Raw genomic sequence first — 22,428 nt, forward strand, 5'->3', positions numbered from 1 at the left:
AAATGGCAACCCACTCCAGTATTCTTGCCTGGAGAATTGCATGGACAGAGGAGCCTGGTGACTACAGTTCATGGGGTTGAAAGCAGTCTGACACAATTGAGCAACTAACACACACAGTCTGAGGTCTAGTGTTTGTGATCACATACAGTTAACTTCTTCCACTTGGTAGGGGTTTCAGATTCTGCAAAACAGCTTGAAGGACTTGGCTCAAAATGTTACACACAGTCCTTGAGGGGTTTCTGAAGGTCCTTGAATAAGTTTAATGGCTAAACTATTGGAGAAGATAGAGAAGGCAATGGCACCCCACTCCAGTACTCTTGCCTGGAAAATCCCATGGACGGAGGAGCCTGGTAGGCTGCAGTCCATGGGGTCACTAAGAGTCGGACACAACTGAGCGACTTCACTTTCACTTTTCACTTTCATGCATTGGAGAAGGAAATGGCAACCCACTCCAGTGTTCTTGCCTGGAGAATCCAGGGACGGGGAAGCCTGGTAGGCTACCGTCTACGGGGTCACACAGAGTCAGACACGACTGAAGTGACTTAGCATAGCATAGCATTGGAGAAGACTCTTGAGAGTCCGTTGGACAGCAAGGAGATAAAACCAGTCAATCTTAAAGGAAATCAGTCCTGCATATTCATTGGAAGGACTGATGCTGAAGTTGAAGCTGTAATACTTTGGCCCCCTATATGAAGAACTGACTCATTGGGAAAAACCCTGATGTTGGAAAAGATTGAAGACAGGAGGAGAAAGGGATGACAGAGGATGAGATGGCTGCATGGCATCCCCGACTCAATGGACATGAGTTTGAGCAAGCTCTGGGAGTTGGTGATGGGCAGGAAGCCTGGCGTGCTGCAGACACGACTGAACTGATTGAAAGTATTATTGTTTTATCTTGCTTGATTGTTTTCCTTTCTTTCTGCATTTTCTCACTTCTCTGATTAAATTTATACTTTGGAACTTGGGGAAGGTCTAGGAGCCTAAGTTTTTCTACACATAAGAGGCAGAGAGAGGACATTGCAGGGGCAGATGGAGTGGTCTGTTCCAGGAAGGCCCCATAAGGTCCTGCTCAATTACTTATGGATAGATAGATAATCTCCTGTGTGTGCTATGTATTGTTCAGGAATGCAGGATGCAACACCGAAGAGCAATTAAAAAATAATAATAAAAGGCCTACAGTGCAGTAGAATGAGAAAAAATTGAACAGCTTTGTTTCTTAAAAAATTAGACAATTTTAAGTAGTGATAAGTACTTTGAAGACATTACAAAACTGTGTTAAGATAGAGAGTGACTCTTGGGATGAGGAAAGGCATCAGCCCTAAGTAGGGTATGGAGGGAGGGCTCCACTCTGACACTTACTCTGCAACAGCAGGCTGGGCGCTGAACCTCTCTCATGTTCAATTTTATATCTGTAAGTAGCCAGTATTTTTCTGCTGGACACTGGGCTCAGCATTGGCATTCATTATTCCATTCACTTCTTATAAGAACCCTGAATAATAAATTCTACCAATAACCACAGTGCAGAGATGAGGAAATTGAAGCATAAAAATTCTTGTCACAATCCCAAGGTCACACAACTAGTGAATGCTGGATCTAGAAACACAATCTAAGTCTTTGGTCTTAAGCACTTTGCTCCACTGTCTTCCTAAAGTAGGGTGGACCCAATCTTGAGGGGTTCCAGTAAGAATTGCGAACACACATGCAAATCACCTAGTGCAGCACTTTCTCTGTCACAGGCTCTCAACCAGCTGTGGTAATGCACAAAACCTTGGTGGATGGGAAGCCAAGGTCTGGAATTCCAGACAAGTCTACCTACAAGATAAAGCTCAATATTTTCTGAGGTTTGTTTAGCAGTTTACACAGAAGATTTCATGTATTATCATAAGTATCAGCGGTCTATCATGTTTCTTACTGTTAATGGGAAATCAGTTCCCATTAACTGATATTAACCACCTTAAATATAAACTATTACATTGAGACAATGGGTAGCATAATATAACATAGAAAGAGTATACCAAGCTGTGTTTGCTACTCAGTCTATTAGTATTTTTGTAATTGACTTTTGCTCCCACTTCTCAGGATATTTCTACACTACAAGAAAGGACAAGCAGTAAATGCAATTTGACTTAATAGATTAAAATATCCCATCTTATGCAACAATTCCAAACTTTCTATTCATGCAACCATAGTCATCTCCTGTGTTTATTTTTCATTTGGAATCAATCATTTTCACATCTGTCTGACAAAAGCAAAAAACAAAAACAAACAGCCAGTTTTCCTGAATCCTCTCCCTCTTGATTTCTGCACTGGGAAGTTTACTGAGTGGTTCAACTTTGGCAGCTCCTATTGGGATTAGGCTTCCCCACAATTTAATCCATGATCACTGGAGGGGAGCAGGGAAGCCAGAGAAGCCTCACAAAATGTTTGAGCAGGACACCAGGTGGCAGTATATCAGCTTCCATTCTTGCTGCATGCAGTGTGCTAGAAGTCTGATTCTCAGGAAGGAAAAACAGATTTCAACAAAGGATTCACAAAGGGGTGACATTTGAGTTGAAACATGAAGGAATTCAGAGGTGCATCATGTTTATATTTGGGGGATAGCATCACTGGCTCAGTGGTAAGGAATCCACCTTCCAGTGGATTCAATCCCTGGGTCTGGAAGATCCCATAGAGAAGGAAATGGCTACCCACTCCAGTATTCTTGCCTGGGAAACCCCACGGACAGAGGATGAGTCAGACACGACTTAGTGACTAAACAACAGCAAAGCATCACAGTCAAGAGGGAAAAACAAGGGGCACTGGTCTTGATTGGGAAACAAGCTTGGGGTGTTTAAGGAATGAAATCTCATTGTAGCCCTTGTTTTTTCCAGTACACTATTACTTAAGAAACTTATTAAAGCATCTGGCACTGTTAACTAGTTAGTGGATGCTTTCCTCATTTACTGATCCTGGGACAGTTGAATCTATGTTTTGGCATTTTCTTTCTTAGTTTCCTTTAGCGTCCAGTTTAAACTAGTAATGTCACCACCACTGAGACATCCAACCACCCAGTTCTGGAGCCAAGTGCTTCTCCATAGTCCAGACCTTGCTTCTAAGCAGCCCTCTAAAATGCAACACACTGGCCGATAATAAAAGGTAGAGAAGCTTTTCACAATTAGGAAAGATAGGGCTCATTCCCAAAGTATTTTTTCTCTAAGGAAACAATAAAACCTATCTCTTAGGGTTTTGATATTTGAATTAGATAATGAATCTGAAACGCAAACTACAGTGCCTGACATTGAGTAAAGCTCAGTAAATATATCAACTTTCTTTTTTTCCAGGAAATCCTGCCTCTCCTTCAATGTCCAGGTCTGTGACTTGTTACTGTTTGTTCTTTTCTCCACATTGGCTCAATGATGGAAGCTTCTAGAAAATTCACTTAATCACTTAGTTTCCTGGAGAAAGTCGTTATTTCTCCCTATTTCCTGGAGTCATATTCTCCTAGCCACATTGATACACTCAGAGTACTGAAAGGACCCAGATGGAACACTGAGATAAGGTATTATTTTCATTTCCCTAATTAATAATAATATTAAGGTCTTTATATATGTATTAGTTATTGGATATCTTATTTCTGAGTTGGATCTCCAAGATTTTGTCATTCTTTATTATCTGTTTTCTTAATGATTTAAAAGAGCTTCTAACATACTCTGCATTTGAGTCCTTTTTCAGAAATACTCGGAGAAGGCAATGCCACCCCACTCCAGTGCTCTTGCCTGGAAAATCCCATGGATGGAGGAGCCTGGTAGGCTCCAGTTCATGTGGTCGCTGAGAGTCAGGCACGACTGAGCGACTTCACTTTCACTTTTCACTTTCACGCATTGGAGAAGGAAATGGCAACCCACTCCAGTGTTTTTGCCTGGAGAATCCCAGGGACAGAGGAGCCTAGTGGGCTGCCATCTATGGGGTCACACAGAGAGAGTCGGACACAACTGAAGTTATTTAGCAGTAGCAGTCAGAAATACTTATTGCAAATGCATTTTAACAGTTTGTGCATTGACTTTCAAAACTCTTAGCAGAGATTTATAACAAACACAATTAAAAAATATATTTTCAGGTTCACAAGAAACTGGCTTGGATATTTAGTTTGTTGTCTTTAAACTTCTTAATTTTTTTTTTAACCTTGGTGGTTTCTATTGCTTCTGATGTGAAGTTACCAGTTCAATTCAGTCGCTCAGTCATGTACTACTCTTTGCGACCCCAGGACTGCAGCACACCAGGCTTCCCAGTCCATCACCAACTCCTGGAGCTTGCTCAAACTTAAGTTCATCAAGTCAGTGATGCCATCCAAACATCTTAGCCTCTGTATTCCCCTTCTCCTGCCTTCAGTCTTTCTCAAAATCAGAGTCTTTTCCAATGAGTCAGTTCTTTGCATCAGGTGGCCAAGTATTGGAGTTTCAGCTTCAACATCAGTCCTTCCAATGAATATTCAGGACTGATTTCCTTTAGAATTGACTGGTTGGATCTCCTTGCGGTCCAAAGGACTCTCAAGGGTCTTCTCCAACACCACAATTCAAAAGCATCAATTCTTCAACGCTTAGCTTTATGGTCCAACTTTCACATACATACACAACTACTGGAAAAACCATAGCTTTGACTAGATGGACCTTTGTAGGTAAAGTAATGTCTCTGATGTCTAGCTTTGTTGTAGCTCTTCTTCCAAAGAGCATACGTCTTTTAATCATTCTTAATGATGTTTCCCAAAATATAATGCCTTGCAAACATCTGCCAAAACCAGAGTGGTTGACTTGCAGAATTCTTATTCAAATTTATGGCTTTACTCATAGCATTGCTCCTGAATAAGGAGATTGCTTTATAGAAAGTCAAGTATAGCAGTGAGTGGAAGTGCTTGCTATGAGCAAACAGGTTATGGGATGGATAATGGAAGAGGTCATTATAAATACCAGGTATAATCATGTGGTCATTTGCAAGAATGAGAACAATAATACTTATGAAAATTTGTTTTTCATTTTGATATGAATATATTTATGTATTATATTAACCAATTTTAACTCCCCTATCCCATTTTCCTGCATGTAGTAACATAAGAAAGGTATGTTAACATAACTCAATCGTATATCTTATTTTATCTCAGTAGTGAAGATACAGGATTCAGCGGGAGAGTGTGACTAACTAGAAGATAAAGTAACATCACCTACAAATGGATAAATGAACTTGCTCTAATCTTTGAAGGATATGGTTAGAAATTTTTGGGTTGAATGAGGAATTACTGCATCATAATATCAAGAAGTGTGGTGCTGGAGAAGACTTTTGAGAGTCCCTTGGACTGCAAGGAGATCAAAGTAGTCAATCCCAAAGGAAATCAACTCTGAATATTCATTGGAAGGACTGATGCTGAAGCTGAAACTCCAATACTTTAGCCACTCGTTGAGAAGAGCCAACTCATTGGAAAAGACCAAGCCTGATGCTGGGAAAGATTGAAGGCAAAAGAAGAGGGCAGCAGAGGATGAGATGATTGAATGCTACCACCAAATCAATGGACTTGAATTTCAGCAAACTCTGGGAGTAGTGGAAGATGGAGGAGCCTGATGAGCTGCAGTCCATGGAGTCACAAACTGTTGGAAGCCACGTTAGGCATTACTGACAAAATGGAGGCACAGCCCCCAGCCCCCTCTCCTCATTCCCCAGGCATGGACCTGGATGAAGGAGTTAGACCTTGTAATTCTGACTTGTTTCTTCCTTTCTTCAGCTGAGTTGGCTGAAAAGGAATATTAAGGTGCTTATTGTTCTTAAGAGGAGCATGAGAAGGCACAAAGCCTTCTGCAGCTGTGCTCAGAGAATAATTCATAAAGTTAATCATTGACTTTTGTTCAAGGACTTTTGCAAAAGAGTGTTCCAGGATGAGCACATAGGCTGAAGCTTGAGGCCATGGGAGGGACTGCTATCTGAAGCCTGTTTGTGAGGAAAATGTTTATGGCAAAGGAGTTTGCTGAATTTAGGGCTTATAAATAATTAAAATAGTTAGAAGTTAAAGATTTAAGAAATGTTGTAATGTTAGCAGATTTTACTATAGCTTATAGAGGTTAGGAATTTTAAAGATACTAATAGCTAGAAGTCTTTTTAAGAGATAGTGAGCTCAGGATGTTAGGGGCAAACAGGATTTAGAAAGATAAGAAATAAACTGAGGAATATAGCATGAGTTACAATGTAATCACAAGTTAACTATAGGATACATAAAAGGAAGTAGATAATAGATGGTAAAGCTGATTCCAAGAGAATCACTGAAGCAAGAACTCTGTTTGAAGAGCAACAATGATTTATGGAGATAATAAATCTGGGTGAGGGGGAACCGAAAATGTCAAACCTCTGACCTAATGTTTTTGTAAAAGCATAAAAGAGAATCTTAAACTTGAAATAAATAGGCAGTCCAAGAAAACTGAGAGGCTGTCTCATTACTTGCTGACACTGTTCCTCCCTTCAAGTTGAATCCCTGGCTGCTGGAGCTAGACTCCGGCAACAGTCAGACACGACTTAATGACTGAACAGCAACAACAACATCATCCTTATTCAAAAGTGGTTAAAAGAGTACAGATGGATGACAAGTTACCAAAGAGGATACTGTAGCAGCTTTGACCTATCTTAACTATTTGAAAACATCTTTCCCAGAATGTGCTTCCCATATTGTTCTGACTTAGGGTTGGCCCCCAAAGGAACTTGTCTAACATTTGGAAGATAGTTGTGATGAAGCAGCCATAGTTTTTATGTTTGGGGGTTTGGTGCGGGCCTCCAGGGACTATGGTTACTCACACGTGTTACTGCTGATTTGATAGCTCATTTTATTGTTGACTCACAACTCCTTCACTTCCAACCAAATCTCCTCCTCATCTTCTCTTTGTCTTGGGACAAGTATGTATGTAAGCATGATGCCAAATGACACCTACTTCTCCTAAGGTCACCTACTACTGTGAAATGGAGGGAGGTGAGACATAGGTTTTAGTGTGTCTTTGTGGGCTCCATTATCTTCATGGTTCTAGTATGTCACTGTGAGTCATAGTTCATCCATCTATTCAATGTTCTTCTACAAATATTACTCCAACCAACTAACACTAAATTCAGTCTCAACACCAGATACTAAGATAACGGCTTTGTATACACTCTTCTACCAGACCTAGCAATTGCCTGAATTCTAATTTTTATAACTAATTTCTCATTTGACAGACACCACTAGTGGTTCTGCTTCTCTGATTATACCTTAAGTGACACAAGTCTAAGAAGAAAGGACTAAGGAAATGATTTTCATGATGATTCATGATAGCCTATACCCAGATTTGTGATGTGAGTGTATTTTAGTGGAACTGTCACTTTAAATTATTATGGAGCAATTTTACAGCTTTAGACAACTTTACACATCTTCTGTATGATTGACTTAAAGTCAAGAATTCAAGAGGAGAATGTATTAGTCAACAGTCACTCTGAACACCTGTTTCCAAATGACATCAAAGAAGCTTTTATTTATAATTAAATCCTCTGATCCAGACTACAGATGAAGCAACCTCAGGACTACCATTTCTTGTCTGGGGTCTGCAGGTGTGCATTTTAGCTGGGGTCCTGCAGCAGGGGGTCTCTTTTTTATTTAGTTCTGGGGTTTTTGTTCAGCCTTTCCTATTACTTCAAGCACTGTGGTGCTCTGAGAACACAGAAGTACATTGCAGAATCTTCCAGCTCTAAGGCTGAAATGGTGAGGCTGATGGACTTTTGAGCTTTCTGGAAGTTTACAGAGTAACGGCCGTCCCTTGCATTCCCAGCATCTGAATACTGACGAATAAGATAAGTCATCTGTCCACTGGGAAGCTGCGTGTACCAAAAAATGTAGTAGTGGAACATGTCCCAACTTGTTTCATACCGACAGTTCAGGGTGACTGCCTTCCCCACTTCACTGAGTATGTCTGGCTGGTCTTGAGTAACACTCTGGGCCACACCAGATCCTGTGGAAAAAAGAAGAAAACAGAGCTGAAATAGTGAACAAAATAATGTAGAAATTAGACCTATTTTGGACCCAAATATTTACAAACCTAACTGAAATCCTAAGACGCTTGCTTTCCCCCAATTCTCCTTTCCTCCCCAAGTCCCTGTGAATCAGCATGTGCCTGTGTGCAGTCCTTTCACCCTGAACACGAGCACCCATGTTTGGAAGCATCCCTACCAGAGAAGGTGAAGGTCAGGAACACCCAGAGCAGACTGGAGAGCGGCATCAGGCATGGATTCCCCTGCTCAAAAGTGTTTAGTTCTGCCTCAAGCTAAGATTTCAGTGTCTTTAAGTGCCGGGCAGCACATATACACAGTACCTGGTTCCTGTGTGGCTCCTCCCCCAGACAGGAAGTGCCGTTTGTCATGTTCCTAGACCAGCCGGTCTGTGCTCAGATGGAAAAAAGTTTGGCTCACAACAAACCTTTACTTTGTCTACTCATGTTTCCCTGGTCATTAAATTTGGCAGATCCTGAAAAAGGGCTTGAAAAAGGCAATTAATATTAAAGATTTGAATTGAGGGGAACTAAAGATTAAACAAGTTGACATACACTGGTAATTATTTAGTAAAATTATTTGCCATCCTGTTTAAGATATAATTTTGTATAGCCTACAAAACTTTCTTGAAATCTACTGATTGGTCATTCATCTAGCCTATACTTACTTTTCCCCATCCAGAATCTACTGACTGTTTTAAAGCATTTACAGATCTTAGGCCTTCTGGGAGAAAAGCAATCTTATCCAAAATAATTAATGTATCTCTTTTGTTTTTTTTTCACTGAGTTCCGGGGCTCTACTTAGATTTGTCAATAAATAAAATTACTGCAACATGAAATGATTTTAGAAAATCAGCCTATGTGAATTTCAGAGCCTATTCAGTGCTTTATGTTTAAATGAAATTATAACCAGAATAAAACATTATTCTTTTGAAATCTGATATTTATTTCATTTTCATATGAAAATCTGATATTTATTTTCGTATCATTTCATTGATATTAATACAATTTTAGCAAAATATCATAACCTTATATATCAATTTTGATATACACTCTTAGGTTTTCATACATCGCTGTAAGAAATTTTATCACATGTATAAATTCTTGTCAGTTCAGTCCGTTCAGTTCATATCACCACTGAAATCATGACACAAAATTGTTTCATATCTCTAAAGAAATCCTCCTTGAATACCCTCCCCATCCCTGCAACTCTTTGTAACCCTGCTAACTACTCATCTCCTTTTCATCTTTATATTTTGTGCCTTTGAGAATGTTGTTTAAGCAAAATCACACTATGTAAGCATCATAATAATCCAATAAGTGTAATCATATACCATGTGACCTCTGAGATTGACTACTTTTTCATTCAGCATAACACCCTGAGATCTATCTAGGCTATTGTTATTTAGTCTCTAAGTCCTGTCTGACTCTTTTGTGACCCCATATACTGTAGCCCACCAGGGTCCTCTGTCTATGGAATTTTCCAGGCATGAATACTGGAGTGAGTTGCCTTTTCCTTCTCCAGGGGATCTTCTTGACCCAGAGATCAAACCCAAGTCTCCTGCTTGGCAGGTGGATTGTTTACCACTGAGCCACCAAGGAAGCCCTGTCTGGGCTTTTGCATGTATCAGTAGTCTGCTTCTTTTAATCACTACAGACTGTTACCATCTTATGTTGTTCTGATTTTGGATTTCTTTACCTTACAGTGGCAAGACAGTGATGAACTTTCAGGATAAAGTAGAAACCGTACTTTGAATTTTTAAATATGATATTTTCCCATGCTAGTAACATGTGGTATAATATTCCCTGGTGGTTCTGGGCAGCAGCAGTGAGCTGAGCTCCTGGCCAGCCCTGAGATCATGAGAGTAAACAACTGACACACTTACATTCACTCTGTACTCATACAATCATTCTGTTTTTTACTTTTAGTGTGTGTGTGTTAAGTTCCTGCCGTTGTGTCTGACTCTTTGAGATTGTATGGACTGTAGCCCACCAGGCTCCTCTGTCCATGGGATTCTCCAGGCAAGAATACTGGAGTGTGGTGCTGTGCCCTCCTCCAGGGGATCTTCCTGATCCAGGCATCTAACCTGCATCTCTTATGTCTCTGCTTTAGCAGGCAGATTCTTTATCCATTAAAGCCACCTTGGAAGCCCCACTTTCAGTACAGTACTCAATAAATTATATGAGATTTTCAACACTTTAATATAAAATAGACTTTGTGTTAGATGATTTCACCCAGCTGTAGGTTAATGTCAGTTTTGAGCACCTTTAAGGTAGACTGGGTTCAATTCAGTGGGTTAGGTATATTAAATGCATTTTCCATTTATGATCCTCTCAACTGAAAATGGTTTATTGAGACACAATTCTATCGCAAGTTCAGAAAAATCTATAAATATTATGTCATTGTACAGATGTATTACAGTGAATTTATTTGTCTATTCACCCATTGAAGAACATCTGGCTGGTTTCCAGTTTTTGATCATCAGAAACAGAGCTGCTATGAATATTCAAGTACAGATTTTGAATGAATATAAGTTCTTCATTTTTCAAGCATTAATACCCAGGAGTGTGATTGCTGAGCTGTAAGGCAAGTGAATATTTAAGTTTAGGTGAAACTGCTGAACATTTTTCCAGAATGGCTGGACCATTCACCCACCAGCAATGTAAGTGATCCAATTTCTCTGCAGTTTTGCCAGAACTTGGCATTGTTAGCATTTTTAATTTTAGCCTGTGAGAAATGAGAAGTGTTATCACTTTGTGGCTTAATTTGCATTTCCCTAATTACTAATAATGCTAATCATCTCTTTATATTCTTATTTCATTACTAGATAGCTTTTTGGTAAAGGGTCAGTGTGAATCTTTTGTCCAGGTTTCATCTGGATTGTTTGCTTTCTTCCTGCTGAGTTCAGAGAGTTCATTGTATTCAGAATACAGTCTTTTGATGAAAATCTATTTACAAATATTTCCTGCCATTCTGTGGTTTATCTTTTTCCTTCTCTAAACATTTTTAATTTTGATGAAATCTGTTTTTTTTTTAGTGGATTGTGCTTTTGGTGTCATGTCAAAAGTCTTTTTGTCCAGACGTAGGTCATGAAGATATTTTCTTATGTTTTTCCTAAAAGATTTGTAATGTTACATTTTATACCTGGATGTATGGTTCATTTTGAGACTGTACTCAAATTTTTGTATAAATTGTGAAATTTAGGTCAAGTTTCAATTGTTTCCCAAGAATATCTAATTGTCCTAATCTCATTTGCTCATAAAACTATGTTACCGCTCTAGAATTGAAAGAGACACGTGTACCCCGATGTTCATCACAGCACTGTTTACAATAGCTAGGACACAGAAGCAACCTAGATGTCCATTGGCAGATGAATGGCTAAGAAAGTTGTGATACATATACACAATGGAGTATTTCTCATCCATTAAAAAGAACACATTTGAATCAGTTCTAATGAGGTGGATGAAACTGGAGCCTATTATACAGAGTGAAGTAAGTCATAAAGAAAAACACCAGTACAGTATATTAAGGCATATATATGGAATTTAGAAAGATGGCAACAATGACCCTATATGTGAGACAGCAAAAGAGACACAGATATAAAGAACAGACTTTTGGACTCTGTGGAGAAAGCGAGGGAGGGATGGTCTGAAAGAATAGCATTGAAACATGTATATTACCATATATGAAATGGATGACCAGTCCAAGTTCAACGCGTGAAACAGGGCACTCAAAGCCAGTGCACTGGGACAACCCAGAGGGATGAGATGGGGGGGAAGTGGGATGGGGGTTCAGGATGAGGGACACATGTACACCCATGGCTGATTCATGTCAATGTATGGCAAAAACCACCACAATATTGTAAAGTAATTAGCCTCCAATTAAAATAAATTAATTAATTTAAAAAAAACACTTTGCTACTCTATTGAATTGTCTTTGCATTTTGTCAAAAAATAAGCTTTCCTGACCTTTGTGGATCCACTTCTATACAATGGCTCAGTAGCATAAACTTGTTAATGATACACTTTCATTCCCTTATGTAAGAGAGCCTGCAGAATAGTTCTCTTTTTTATTTCTTATATTTATAATTTGTATTTTTTCTTTTTTCCTTTGATAATTCTACCTAGGAATATATCAAGTTTATTAATTATTTTAACAAAATTAACTTTGTATTTCATGGTTATCTCCTTAGATTTCTTTGTATTTCACCAATTAAACATTTTATTTTTTACTTCTTTCAGTTTATGTTGGGTTTAATTTGCTTTCCTATCATCTTTTCTTGAAAGCCTTGATAGTAGTTTATCAATCTTTTTTCTTTAGTGATATAAGTATTTAAAAAGATAAATTTCCTTCTATGTGTTATTTTAGCTGCATCTCATACATATTTAATGTGCTCTCACAACATCTACTTTCAAAATATCTTCTAGTGTCCATTGTAATTGTTTCTTTAACCTAGGTTGTTTTAAAGTTATAGGTTTTAAATATATACGAACTATTTGGGAGTTTCTAGAGATGTCTCTTTGCACTTAATTTTCCATATCATTTCCATTTTGGTCAATAAATAAATTCTATATAATGTCAGTTTTCCTAAATATATTAAGACTTTTTATGGAGAAACAAATTGTGTGTGTGTGTGTGTGTGTGTGTGTGTGTTTCATCTGCACAGCAGGGTGTGTCTGGAGCCTCGGCTGCAGATTTGGGTACAGGCTGCAGGTGCCTGGGGAGCACTGTGCTCTTGCTGCACAGAAGTAGGTGGCTGAGTCTCCAGACTGGGAAGTTGCGATGTGCAGTGAGAGCTGTTGGGCACTCTTATTGAGGGAAATCATGAATCTTCCCTCTTCCATTTCATTCACAACTGAGTGTATGTCTCCCAAGAATGCAGGGGCTTTACCAGGGTATTGCTGGTACCACAGGAAGCAGTTAATTGCACTCTTCTCACAACTACAGTTCAGAATGGAAATCTCTCTTTCCTGGACTCTCAAAGATCAAGGGCTCTGTTTCACCTGCTCTTGGTCACTTTTTTCCTTTTGTTGTCCATTCACTCCTGTTTAAACAAATAAAAGCCGTGAATTCCATAAAATATATTTATTTTTTAAGAATATCTGCATGAACTTGTTTGCAACCCAATTTTCCAAGTCCCCCTAATTAATGAAATATCCTAGATTTTCTCCTCCACAACTCACAGCTTAGTTGAAGTCACAGAAGTGAAAATGATGCTCCCAGTATCTTGTCCATTGTTTCTGGCACCAGTGATCAGTGACAACTCAAGTTCCTCTTCTCACTTAGCTAGAAATCTGACTTTAAACTAACACTTATTTTATTCTTTTAGTAGGTCCCACCCTTTCATAAGTGCTTTCCTTAAACCCATCGCTCTCAAAAGTACTACTTCTCATTTGGTGCTAATTTAGAATCACTGAAAATTAAATTCATTGGGAATCAGAAATGCCCCCTTTAAAAGCATAAAGAGCAGGTTAGAATTTCTCTCTGTCCCCTTCTTCCTTTTCCTCACACCTCCTAGAAGGTTAAAAATCATATATCAGGAGAGTTTGATGTTTTAATAGGAATAGGATTAGTTTACAATGGGAAAGAGAAGGCCTCCCACGAAATCACTAGATTAGCATTACAGGGTATTTCTTTTTTATTACAAATTCTAACTAAAGTCTATTTCGAATACACAAGGGCATAATGTATCATTCAAGCAAAGCTTATGGAGCAGAACATAAAGATACATAGTCCTTTTGCCGTGATGGCACTTAAATTTTAACATGATCGTTCAATGTTTCCACACTTTACATGATCCTAAGAATTAATTAAATATAATTAGATCAATTTCAATTTATATTTCTTCTAAAATATAAATCAGGCAAATAAAATGTTTCCAAGAATATGCATGGAGAAAATAAACTGAGAAGCACAGAATAATCTGTTCTGAAGGCTATTTTATCTCCAAATGGATAAGATTGGCTAGGAAAATTCTGCAGAATGCAGAATATATGGGACCATGATCTTTCAGTAATGAAACGTTTTTGGAAGTTCTTATCCTGAATTACACCTTATCCTCACAGGCAAAGTACAAAAATGTGAAGAGTCAATGTGGGTTTTGATGACAACACATCAGGGGATAGAGACAGAAATTAAGGAGCTCATTTTTCTTAAGCACAAAGAAGAGTTTGTGGTCTCTGTATTTGATATCATCTCAGTTCAGTTCAGTTCAATCACTCAGTCGTGTCTGACTCTTTGCGATCCCATGAATCGCAGCACACCAGGCTTCCCTGTCTATCACCAACTCCCGGAGTTCACTCAGACTCACGTCCCTTGAGTCAGTGATGCCATCCATCCATCTCATCCTCTGTCGTCCCCTTCTCCTCTTGCCCCCAATCCCTCCCAGCATCAGAGTCTTTTCCAATGAGTCAACTCTTTGCCTGAGGTGGCCAAAATACTGGAGTTGCAGCTTTAGCATCATTCCTTCCAAAGAAATCCCAGGGCTGATCTCCTTCAGAATGAACTGGTTGGGTCTCCTTGCAGTCCAAGGGACTCTCAAGAGTCTTCTCCAACACCACAGTTCAAAAGCATCAATTCTTTGGCACTCAGCCTTCTTCACAGTCCAACTATCACATCCATACATGACCACTGGAAAAAACATAGCCTTGACTAGACGGACCTTTGTTGGCAAAGTAATGTCTCTGCTTTTCAATATGCTATCTAGGTTGGTCATAACTTTCCTTCCAAGGAGTAAGCATCATTTAACTTCATGGCTGCAGTCACCATCTGCAGTGATTTTAGAGCCCCCAAAAAAACAGTCTGTCATTGTTTCCACTGTTTCCCCATCTATTTCCCATGAAGTGATGGGACCGGATGCCATGATCTTCGTTTTCTGAATGTTGAGGTTTAAGCCAACTTTTTCACTCTCCACTTTCACTTTAATCAAGAGGCTTTTTAGTTCCTCTTCACTTTCTGCCATAAGGGTGGTGTCGTATCTTAGACACTGTCAAAGAAAAACATCACAGTTCAACAGAAGGCATAATAACCATTCCCACTCCTCAATCTAATCCCATCTACTCCAGCTCTCTTAGGGGATTTTTTATTGTTTGTTGAATTATTAGTGTGTTTTCTCTTTCATTTATTCACTCATTCATGCATGTCTTCAATATATATTTACTCGTGCCTACTAAATGGTCGTACTTGGGTCTCATTCAAGAAAGAGACAGAAGTAGCAATCTTCAGCCTACCCACTCCCAATACTCAAGTACATTCAGATAAAAGCTACTAAATAGAAATGTGTTTCTATATGATGCATCCAAGAAAATGATAATGGACTCACTTCTGGGTTCAGTCAGAGAGTAGTTCTGATGGAGGATCTGCTTGAACTGGAACTTACACCACCACTAGATTTCTTAGTAAAGAATGGGGTAAGGGAATTCTGGCACTGATTAACTCAGTTTGATTGGAGTTTGGGATGTATCTGGGTGGAAACATTATAAATTTATATTAGAGAAACTAATGTGGCCTTAATCTCAGAGGACAAAACATATTGTTTAAAGAAATATTAATTTTCAATGCCATATTTTTCAAATTGTTAAACTAAAATATACACAGATACTATTTAGGTAGATGGATGGATAGCTACATACATACAAGAATGGTGGATGTAAATTGAAGCAAACTTGGAGATAAAAATTTGATAGATATTTAAAGGAGTCTTTCTGGCTCCTTGAAGAATCTGTGTATGTGGGACAAAAGTTAAACGTCTCTGAAGCAGTGTTGCCCCTCTGTGGCCATAAAGAGATATTACTCTGAATGACTATACAGCTTCTTAAAAAGGGGAAAAGACAAGTTTCTTCAGTAAGTGGTGTTGACCATACTGAACACCTACAAGGAAAAGACCAAAAGTAGAGCATTTTCTCACAACATATACAAATATACACTCAAAATGGATTAAAGACTGACATGTAAGACCTGAAACCTTAAAACTCATAAGGACAGTATGTTCATTAATGTTTCTTTTTGTAATATTTTTTTTCTGTCTCAAAGGCAAGGGCAACAAAAGCAAAAATAAATAAATGAGACCTAATCAAACTAAAATCTAATGCACAGCAAAGAAACCATCAACAAAAATAAAAGGCAAACTACTGAATGGTAGTAGATATTTGCAATAAGGGGTTAATATCCAAATACATAAAGACATCACGTACCTCAATATCAAAAACACAGTCTGAATGAAGAATGGGCATAGGACCTGAGTAGCCATTTTTCCAAAGAGATAGCCAAGAGGTACACGAAAAATGCCCAAAGTCTCTAATATTCAGAAAAAGAGCAAATCTATGTCAATATGAGGTGTCACCTCACATCTATCAGTATGGCTATCATCAAAAAAAAAAAAAAAAAACAAATGTGGTGAGGATGCAGAGGAGAGGAAACCCTAGTACATTGTTGCTGGGTTGGAAATTGCTGCAGCTACTATGCAAAACATTACAGATATTCCTCTCAAAACACTAAAAATATAACTACCATATAACCCAACAATTCCACTCCTGGGTATTTATCCAAAGAAAACAAAAACTCTTCCAAATTGTATCTGCACCCAAATGTTTATAGCAGCATTATTTACAATAACCAAGATCCAGAACCAAGCTAAGTGTTCATTCATAGATGAATGGATAGAGAAAATACTGATCTTTCATCTATCTATCTACACACACACACACACACACACATACCCCACAATAGAACATTAATCACATATAAAAAAGAATGTAATCATGCCAAATGGAATAACATGGATAGATACAGAGTGTATGATATTTAGTGAAATAAGTCAGACAAAGAAAGACAAATACTGTGTGTTTTTACTTATATATGATATATAAAAGCAAAGCAAAACAAAGGGACAAATAGAACAAAAACAGAATCACAGGAACAAATGGCAGACTGCCAGGTATTTCCCCACAAAAGATGAGTTTATTGGAGATCACCAAAGGACTGCAGTTCTGGATCAGCAGCCATGAGGAGCCACATGCAAGTCCCCACTGGAGAAGGAAAGGAAGTGCTTTTATAGAGAAGACATGGAAATTGGGAGGGTGATAGGAAACAGAATGCCCTTAACTTTCTATTGACTGCGTCCTGACCAGGGAATAAGGGGCTTCTTTCATCTTCCCTTTGCCCTCTGTGATGTCCACAGGTCGGGAGAGCTCCCTCTCTTCTGCCAGCTCTATTTAATTGAGATTTTTGTGCGTTAAATTTTTATACCTTATAGGACAGAGTCAGAAAGATATTTGATTCCAGGAGATGAGGAAGCCATGGTAGTAGAAGTAAGATGTTGGAGTGATTCAAGAAGGGGTCTTGAGCCATGGAATCCAAGTGGCTTCCAAAAGCTACAAAATGAAAGGAAACAGATTTTTCCTCAGAGAATCTGGAAGGAATCAACCCTTCCAAGACCTTGACTGTAGACAGAAAAACAGATTTTATATTTCTTGCCTCCAGAACTATAAGAAATATTTTGTAAGTGATCAAGTTCATACTAAATATTGAGCAAATATTTTCTGTTCACATTGCTGCACTCGTAGGATGGGATACCAGTGCTTGCAGTTGCCTGTTGGGACACATCATGGTGAGACATACCTGAACATTCTTGAGACACCCAACCAAGCTGGATAATATATTTACTGGAGAGATTTCTCCCTTCTTTTAGTTGCTTTCAATGTTTAGTATTTTGGGTGGGAAATATTTATTTTAATTCTTTCTTATCAGCCATTCTTTTAGTTACAAGTTAGAGATTCTAGTGCAGAAGGAGATACAGATTGAGAAGGGAAAAGACCAAATCCTAAATCTGTAGGGCTGAAAAGTGTTTGTGGTTGTAACTATACCAACGTAGGTAAGAAATACTAAGTACTGCAAATGCCCTGTGGTGGCCTCATGATGTGACTGGTGCCCTTTAATCTTCTATCGTGTTTTGTCCCTGAAGGAATATAAACCAGGTTGATGAGGTGGCCCCCAGGGTTCTTAAGATACCAATTCACGCTCTGTGGGAAAGTGGGAAAATTACTCCAAAGCGTGGAGTTGGCTCCCTCCTGGAGACTCAGGGCTGGGGGACTCTGCTCCACATCCACCCCTTGCACACCTAGTGAGAAAAGAGAAACTGTCACAGGCGAGGGTCACTTAACTCTTACTAAACCCTGAAAGTGTCCCCCTCAATCCCCATAGATGGTGAATAGGATAGAAAGTCTGCAGGACTTGTCAGCTTCTCTCTTTCCCTTAACAATACAGCAGCTGCTCAATCCTTCAGATTCCTCTGTGAGGCAGCCCCAACTCACAGGAAACCTGGGCAAACAAAGCCCCAGCACAGTGCCTGCTAGCCCCTTCGTGATGCTTCCTCTTCTTGTTGAGACATTTTCACTATAAGATACTTAACTAAACCCTAAGGGGGTGAGGGTCAAAAATCCTTGTGCAAATGTTCCTGATCCTGCAACCAATCAGCTCACCCAACAAATCCTGCTCATGCACTCACTTTGTGACAGGAAGCCTCGATCTCCCATCTTAACCAGTTCAGAAAGAACTGGAGAGGAGTGGAGAAGAGTGGCAAATAGAAAGGTCAATAGTTTAGGACTTGAGGGGCATTTTCTAAGAACTTTGTAAAAAAGGCTGACATGATTTGGAATTTGTGAAGGATTATAGGGAAGAGAAAACAAAAATTTAATTATCTGGCTGGCATGGATGCTGGAGATTCTTGCAAAATGAAATATTATTTCCCAGGAGTTCTCAGGATCCTTTTTTTTTTTTTCCTTTGGCATCTCTTATGCACTCACCTGTTGCTTCTGAAGGGTGCTCAAGAATCAACACAGCATTCATAGCTGTCTTGGCTGGAACATTTTGCAGTATTAAACAGCTTTACTTTTAAATTATACATATGTATTTTAGACTGAACCTACATAAAGAGTCTTATTATTTTTTGTCTCTTGATGAGCACTGAAAGTAGAATTGTAAATATTTTTATTTTTATTAAAACTAATAGCTTTATTTTTACTATTGTTAAAACTGATTTATGTCAAAGTATGGCAAAAACCACTACAATATTATAAAATAATTACCCTCCAATTAAAATAAATTAATTAATTTAAAAACATATAATTTAAATATATATTTTAAATAAAATTTGAGGTTTAAATACATTTTATTTTATCATTTTTTAAATTAGAGGATAATAGCTTTACATTGTTGTGCCCATTTCTGCCTTACAACAACACGAATCAGTCAATATTGTGTATGTATCCCTCCCTCTTGAGCCTCTTCCAATGATCTATTTCCTCATAGAGCACCAGTATGGGTGTTTATATTGCAGCTTCCAATTAATTATCTATTTTATACTAAATAGATTCTAAATGTTGGTTATTAATATTTGTATTCTGCTTTTTACCTCTAGTAGGTTATTTTAAAAGAAGTATTTTAAAACATATGAAAATCAACTCTGTGCTTTTTCTCAGACTCTATGAATAATAATGTTTCTGTGTATGTGGATTTCAAGGTAAAAAGGGTGGAAAATGAGAACCTGTTTATTTTCACTCAGGTAAAATTGAAGTGATCTGTAGGCGTGGGGATCAGATGGGCAGTTTAAGATTATTGCAAATGTTTACTAAAGGAATTGTGAGAAATAGTGTATAAAATATAGTTGATCAAGAATCAATCATTATTATTGTGCACACAGTGGGTATTAGAGAAATTAAATTAGAAGACAGAAAAGAGGAGAGGAGCAACCTGAGTGGGTCACTTTGAACTTTGCCAAAGCAACATGTTTAACCTAGAATGCCTGTTATAGGCCACCGCTATATAAAGAAAGCCTTTTTACCTTCATACTCTATATTGTCTAGACATACAGGAAGAGATAGGGAAGTTCACTAGAGGTAGGTATAGTTGCACCTCCACTTCAGGGGGCCGTTTAGAGCCAGTGATGTGGCTGTCAGGCAGGTCATTAACTGGCTCCAGTTCTTCCTGCAGCATCAATGCTGAATCAGTGAGACCAGGACAGATCTGCCTATAATGAGACAGTGTCTCTATTCAGATTTCAATCAGAACTCTGTTTGTTCTATAGACACAGGAGCATGGAATATGATGTTACTGATTCCCTATGAAGAGCATTCCTAACATGAGAAGGGTAGTGGAAAACATGGCTATGCAGAATGGAAGTTAAGATCCATTTGGTGGAAGATCTCCCCTGAGAAGTTGGAAGGAATGTCAGAGGGTGCTGAGTCTTTATTACAGGGAAATCTGAGATTCAAAGGATCCCAATGTAAGCAAGTTCTAGTGACTATCAGGAAGAAATGTGTCCTTGACAATCACTGCACCTGGTGCTGAGCCTGTTCAAATGTATACCTCAGTGAGCTGTGAGGTACAGAAGCTCAGAGGAGTGAAACGGAGCTTTTATTAGAGGTGACATTTAAAGTTTCTGCAACATCACCTGGATGTCAATAACAGGAACAAATCCTTTCTTGGGTATTTCATGGTCTGGTTCCTCCCTGTTCTTACCAGGGTTGAATTTCCTCCCATTGTAATCAGATAAGAGTGTTTTCAGGGTTTCCCATATTAAATTGTTGTTGTTGTTGTTGTTGTTCAGTTGCTAAGTTCCGTCCAACTCTTTGTGACCTCATGGACTGCAGCATGCCAGGCTTCCCTGTCCTTCAGTATCTCCCAGAATATGCTCAAACTCACGTCTCCTGGTAGCTCAACTGGTAAAGAATCTGCCTGCAATGCAGGAGATCCCATATGGATTCCTGGGTCAGGAAGATCCACTGGAGAAGGGATAGGTTACCCACTTCAGGATTCTTGGGCTTCCCTGGTGGCGCAGCTGGTAAAGAATCCACCTGCAAAATGGGAGACCTGGGTTCAATCCCTGGGTTGGAAAGATCCCCTGGAGATGGGAAAGACTACTCACTTCAGTATTCTGGTCTGGAGAATTCCATGGACTGTATAGTCCATGGGTTTGCTAAGATTTGGACACAGCTGAGTGACTTTCACTTACGTGTTCATTGAGTCGATGATGCCATCCAACTATATCATCCTCTGTCGCCATCTTCTCCTGCCCTTGATTTTTCCCAGATCAGGATCTTGATTTTTCCCAGATCACGAGGTCATTTGCAGAAATAAGAACAATAATACTAAGGAAAATTTGTTTTTCAATTCAATATAATATATTTATGTGTTCAGTTCAGTTCAGTTCAGTTCAGTCGCTCAGACGTGTCCGACTCTTTGCGACCCCATGAATCGCAGCACGGCAGGCCTCCCTGTCCATCACCAACTCCCGGAGTTCACTGAGACTCACGTCCATCGAGTCAGTGATGCCATCCAGCCATCTCATCCTCTGTCGTCCCCTTCTCCTCCTGCACTCAATCCCTCCCAGCATCAGAGTCTTTTCCAATGAGTCAACTCTTCGCATGAGGTGGCCAAAGTACTGGAGTTTCAGCTTTAGCATCATTCCTTCCAAAGAAATCCGAGGGCTGATCTCCTTCAGAATGGACTGGTTGGATCTCCCTTCTCCAATTTGCCTACATGTAGTAACATAAGACATGCTAATATAAGTCAATGTTATATGTTATTATATCTCAGTAGTGAAGATATAGGATTCAATGGGAGGGTATGTCTTAGGTAGAAAAGAAAATAACATCACCCACAAAGGGATAAATGAACTTGCTATAATCTTTGCAGGATACGTTTAGAATATTTTGGGTTGAATGAGGAATTACTGCATCATATTAGCAAGAAGTGTGGTGTTAGAGAAGATTCTTGAGAGTCCCTTGGATTGCAAAGAGATCAAACCAGTCAATCCTAAAGGAAAGTAACCCTGAATATTCACTGGAAGGACTGATACTGAAGCTGAAACTTCAATACTTTGGCTACTTGGTGAGAAAAGCCAACTCATTGGCTCCAAAGACCCTGATGCTTGGAAAGATTGAAGGCAAAAGAAGAAGACAGCAGCAGAGGTTGAGGCGGTTGGATGGTATCACCAACTCAGCAGACATGAATTTGAGCAAACTCCAAAAGATAGTGGGAGATAGAGGATCCTGCAGTCCATTGGATCACAAAGAGTCAGACATGACTTAGTGACTGAACAGCAACAACAACATTATCAAGAAGCATAGTTTTGCTATGGTCTTTATTCAAAAGCTGTTAAAGAGCACAGATGGATGCCAAGTTAACAAAGAGGATACTTCAGCAGCTTTATACTATCTTAACTAACTGGGAATATCTTTCCCAGAATGTGCTTCCCGTATTTTTCTGGGTTAGGGTTGGCCACAAAAGAAATTTGTGTGACATTTGGAAGGTCGTTGTGATGAGGCAGCCACAGTTTTTATGTTCTGGAGTTGGGGCAGGGCTCCAGGGACTATGGTTACTCATTCATGTTGCTGCTGATCTGATAGC

The 22,428-nt window shown here is 39.0% G+C and overlaps 1 gene segment (V, D, J or C); it reads right to left on the reverse strand.

Moving 5' to 3' along the window:
- Nucleotides 1–7,497: 7,497 nt before the first annotated feature.
- On the reverse strand, nt 7,498–8,342 carry LOC789029 (T-cell receptor alpha chain V region HPB-MLT-like). The segment is given in 2 exon segments: nt 7,498–7,985; nt 8,204–8,342. Coding segments are annotated over 2 exon segments (369 nt in total).
- Between the last annotated feature and the right edge of the window lie 14,086 nt (nt 8,343–22,428).

This window comes from Bos taurus, chromosome 10 (assembly GCF_002263795.3).
Source record: "Bos taurus isolate L1 Dominette 01449 registration number 42190680 breed Hereford chromosome 10, ARS-UCD2.0, whole genome shotgun sequence".
NCBI lineage: Eukaryota > Metazoa > Chordata > Mammalia > Artiodactyla > Bovidae > Bos > Bos taurus.